Consider the following 5,000-nt stretch of genomic DNA (forward strand, 5'->3'; position numbering starts at 1 on the left):
GTGTGTGTGTGGGGGGTGTTCTGATGAGAATCCGGTATGTCTATCAGGTTAAAAATGAACATGATTATTTGCCCCTCACACAATTACCCACTACTACCTTGCAAGCACTGTCTTAAAATGGTTCTTCCTGCATACACACTGGGTGCATCCCAATATGTGACCTTGCCTCCTCCACTTGCCTCCTCCACTTGCTTCTCGTCATGATGACATCACTGACAACAGCATTATATTTCAATATCTTGCAAAAGCTCAATTGTAAAGTCTTTTTCTCATTTGCAATTGGGATGGTGAATGAAAAACAGTCCCTCAAAAGTTGTTGTGGCGAGGATGACAGCTGGGAAACTTTATCGTTTTCTCCACGGAGGAGGGGCCAGGAGGCAGGACGAGGAGACAAGCACAAGTGGAGGAGGCAAGGACACATATTGGGATGTACCCACTGAAAAACATGCAATATACTCATCTGCATATCAGAGACTCAATGTTGAGAATATAAGCATCAGCAAGAAATTCGCTCATTGAACTCCCAGAGGTTGAAACTCTCAGCGCAAGCTGGTTCTGCCAATGCACTTACAGTAAAACATGAAAATTAGTCACACAAAAAATTAGAAAATTAGAAACACACATTAGGCCTATATGATGAACATTAACGTTAATTTCTCACTGTATTCCCAGGGCTTGAAATGTCTACTGAAGGCACTTTTATTGTAAGGACATTTGACATGATGATTCTCCCTAAACATGGGAAAGGTACTTACCCCAGGGGGCATATGATTACCATGAGCATAAGTGTGTCTCCTTACGTGAGCAGGAATGCGTCATATGGCCTGTTCGTATGTGCTTTTTAAACCATGCAATTCCACTAATTAGCCTAAATGCATCTTTGAGGAGAGACACAGTAATTAGAATCAGTTGCCATAGTGAAGGGATGGAACAGACTAGGAGGCTACATGTGGAAATAGAAGCTCAATGCTTTAAAGACAAGGTGGGTTTTCAAACGGAAATACTCAGAGAAAGGAATATCTTTAAAAAATAATAGAATTTAACAATTCAACGTTCAAAAGGGAGATAGACCTTCTGAATTCTTCACTGTAGGTGCAGTCCTCAGCCTGGGTGTTAAGAAAATAATAGTTATTACCCATATTAACATTCCTAACACCAAGATGTAGCCTATGCATTTGATGTGGCAGTAAGCATGCAAGATTCTAATGACTGATGAGGTGTCAGGGCAGCCAAAATACCTTATGAGCCCCTAGAAGCACACGCTGAGCCGGCTAGCTCCAATGCCAGCCACAAATGCCCGGCGTGTGAGACCAGCGCCTCATCCAGCGTTCACCTGTTTTTCCAAGTGGCTCTCCTTGATTTATGACTCTTAAATAGGGCCAGTGTGGTGGTCAGAGGGAAGGGGGGGCATCAGCACCTAAAGTAGCAAAATAAAACATGCGATATGAAGCAAAGTTAAAAGTATCTGCTTTTGTTTCTGCTCCTACAACTTTTTGGCCGAGTAGGCCTTCGTCAGGATTTTCAATCTCTGCTGAAGCATACACGAGATGCAGCTTTACATCAGTGCAATGTATACTCAGCAGGGTGCATACAGTCTAGAGTCTGACCAATCAGCTTATACAAAATGTAGACATTTTTAAATCTCACATAAACTGAGGGACAGCTTCTTCCCTCAATGTATCAGACTGTTGAATTCAAAAACACCAACATAGGATAGGATAGGATAAGATTTTTCCTACTTTTTTTGTTGCCTTTTTAACATTCTTTTAAAGCTTTTTTGCTACTCCCAGAGCAGGGAAGCTTTTCATTGTATATGAAAAATTTGGATTTCTAGGATGCAATTTCCTGCATTCTGGTGTATTTTGGGGTAACCTGTTCAGCTTGACCTGCTCAAGACAGTGCATTCAAATAACTATTGAAAGAAACACAGGTAGTCAGAAAATTAGAAATACAAAGTGAAAATTTTATGTAATGAAAAGTGGATACATTTACATGTATTTGATGTATTCGGATCACACACACACTCTTTCTCTCATTCTCTCTCTCTCTCTCTCTCACTGACTCTCACACACACACACACACACACACACACACACACACACACACACACACACACACACACACACACACACACACACACACACACACACACACACACACACACACACACACAAAAGTGCTTAAATGCTTAAGTGCTACTTGTAGAGGAACTTGGCCCTTCTCTCTTTTAAATTTGAAAATGTGTCAATGACTTTAACGTTAAAGTCAGTCATCTCTGTTACTATGGCCCTCTCCATAGACAGGGTAGCCAGTGCGTTGAGGCGATCTTGCGACATTGTGTTTCTCAGGAATGTTTTCACTCGCTTAAGAGTCGAGAAGCACCTCTCTGCTTCTGCTGTCGTCATTGGTGTGGTGACAAGTATTTTCAAAAGGGTTACCGTCTCTGAAAAAAGCTCCCCCAAGTTGTTCTCCATAAAGAATTGGAGGAAGTCCACCGCACCACTACACGCTCTGAATTCCTCGTTGCTGTAGAGGAGTTCTAGCTCTGTCTTCAGCCTGCTGCTGTCAAGGACAGGGTAAGCCTTCACTGTGGTTTTAAGAGCCTCCTCTGGAAAATCCACTTGATAATCTTCAAACCGATCGCACTGCAGGAGGGTTGCACAGATGAGATGGTCTGTGAACTGGAACCTCTCTCTGGTGTGCCCCAGTATGGTATCACAGACCTAAAAAAAAACAAAGGCATTCAAGAAATGGGTAAAAAGGCACTTGGTTTTTAGCATGTCTATGATTGGCCACTAGATGGCAGCAGTGTATAAGACATTGTCTGCTAATGGAGTTTGTGCACATGAAATGCTGGTAATTAGGCCAGCTGTTTATAGCCCAACTGGTTTACAACTTTGATCAAATAGTAAGCTTTAAAAAAGAAACACGTGTAGCATGTCTGTTTAAAAGGCTACACAAGTTAATTGTGTTATTAATCCATTGATATAGTTGTGTTTTAATTAAGAAAAGAAACATAAATGAGTATGTATAGCACTTGGTTAATAAGTAGGCCAGTGTAATTGACCATCAGTACAATAGAGCAAAATTAAAGCCTTCCACATCACTTGGAGTAATAAATATATAAATAGCAATAAATAGCAATTCTGAAGTGCACCCTTAAAAAGGTACAATACAGTATATGGGTGGGAGATGTGACGCCTTGTTTTTTCATAACATTGGTTAAAAATCTACAAAACTGTTATTTTTCCTTTAAAAAGGAATTGTAAAAACTTTTGGTAACACTTTACGTAAAGCCCACATTATAAGCGCATTCATAACAAATTATAATGCCCATTATAATTACTTATAATGTATTATGACTACAGCCATAATGCTTCATGATGCTTTATATTTAACAGTTGTGAATCTAGCTTATAATGCTTTATAAATCCAAGGGTGTCATGAGTGCTCATGACTGGCTATAAACTACAGGCTGCCTGATGGGGCTTATAGTACATTATGAGCACCTATACCCCTCTATGCACAGACCTGGATGATAAACTGTCATAATTATCATCAATGTGTGCTCTAAGTAAAGTGAAGTTCATATGGATGCATCTATAATGCACTGTATAATACACATCTATAATGCATCGTAATGTACTATAAGCCCCATCAGGCAGCCTGTAGTTTATATCCAGTCACGAGCACTCATAACACCCGTGGATTTATAAAGCATTATAAGATAGATTCATGGTTATTTGTTACTGTTAACATAACACATCAGGAAACACATCATGAAACATCATGGGTGTAGTCATAATGCGTTGTAAGTAATTATAATGTGCATTATAATTTGTTATAAATGCGCTCATAATGGGCTATAGATATGGGCTTCATAGAAAGTGTTACCAAACTTTTTTTTTTTGGCGTTACGCCCTTAAACGTCAACCACCCACATGAATGTATATAATTAGTTATTTCTACAAGGCTTTTTTTATACAAGGCATGCTTTCTACTCACTTCAGCTGCAATTCGTTGGTGATCCTCTGAAGAGAGAGCCACACGTTTTCTTGATTGCAGGGATAGACTGCTGTGCTCCACTGTCATGGCATGGAGAGAATCTCTGTGAAGGGGAAGTAAGGTGTTTGTTTAATTCGTTTATTTTTTACGGCTTTCATTATTTTTTAACTGATGTTATTGAAGCAGAAAACCATAAAATAATGTATCTAAAACCAAATCAAATTAGTACCTGATCTTCTGTATGTCCTCCTGGAATCTTTGGATGCATCTCTTAATGTACACTGAGTCGATGCTCCTCTTCTGTAGCCTGGCATAGAGAGTGTCTACAAGGGGCATGATCTGGTGAAAAAGTTGCAGGAAGAACCTGAAGTCTGGGTCTTCCAGGATCCTTGCATATGCTCCTGCCTCTCTCACGGTGATTTCATCGAAGTCTCCCGAGTCTCGTATGGCATGGAAACATTTGATGAGATCCTCTCTGTGTTCAAACACCGTGTTGACAGCGCGGCTGTGAAAGTTCCACCTGACCTTGCTGGAAGTTGGCAGCCTGCGGGAAACCATTTCGTCCAATACACTGGTCCTCTTGGGTGATCTTGAAAAAAAACTGGCAAAGCCACCAAGGTCCGAAAAAAAGTTCCTTACTTTAGAAATGTGACTGGTGGCTTGTTCCATGATCAAGTTCAACTGGTGCGCGTAGCAGTGGATGTAGTGCGCATTTGGGTAGTCCTCTTTTATTCGCTTCTGAACACCACCAGTGGCACCTCTCATTACGCTCGCTCCATCATAAGCTTGGCAGATGAGTTTTTCTTTTTGATCGGGAAGGATTATGGAAAGGCGTTCTTTCAGCTCTGTGGCAATGTTCACGGCTGTTGATGACTGCAGGGGAATGAATTCGAAGAATCGTTCCTGCACGTTCATTTTGCTGTCGATGTAACGCAGCACTAGCACCAGTTGGGTCACGGTACTAATGTCCGTTGTCTCGTCGGCCTGGATGGCAA

At 40.9% G+C, this 5,000-nt stretch overlaps 1 protein-coding gene across 1 annotated transcript in view; it reads right to left on the reverse strand.

The window, feature by feature from the left end:
• Positions 1-2,099: 2,099 nt before the first annotated feature.
• The window catches only part of LOC134440752 (zinc finger MYM-type protein 1-like), a 4,132-nt gene continuing 1,231 nt past the window's right edge, over positions 2,100-5,000 (reverse strand). Inside the window, exons 1-3 of the mRNA XM_063190858.1 lie at positions 4,235-5,000; positions 4,006-4,108; positions 2,100-2,723 (exon numbers count right to left, since the gene is read on the reverse strand). The exon at positions 4,235-5,000 is cut by the window's right edge and continues 1,231 nt beyond it. Coding sequence (XP_063046928.1) covers positions 2,196-2,723; positions 4,006-4,108; positions 4,235-5,000 — 1,397 coding nt within the window. The 3' untranslated portion in view covers positions 2,100-2,195. The remainder of the gene's footprint in view (positions 2,724-4,005; positions 4,109-4,234) is intronic.

This window comes from Engraulis encrasicolus, chromosome 24 (assembly GCF_034702125.1).
Source record: "Engraulis encrasicolus isolate BLACKSEA-1 chromosome 24, IST_EnEncr_1.0, whole genome shotgun sequence".
In the NCBI taxonomy this organism is placed as follows: domain Eukaryota; kingdom Metazoa; phylum Chordata; class Actinopteri; order Clupeiformes; family Engraulidae; genus Engraulis; species Engraulis encrasicolus.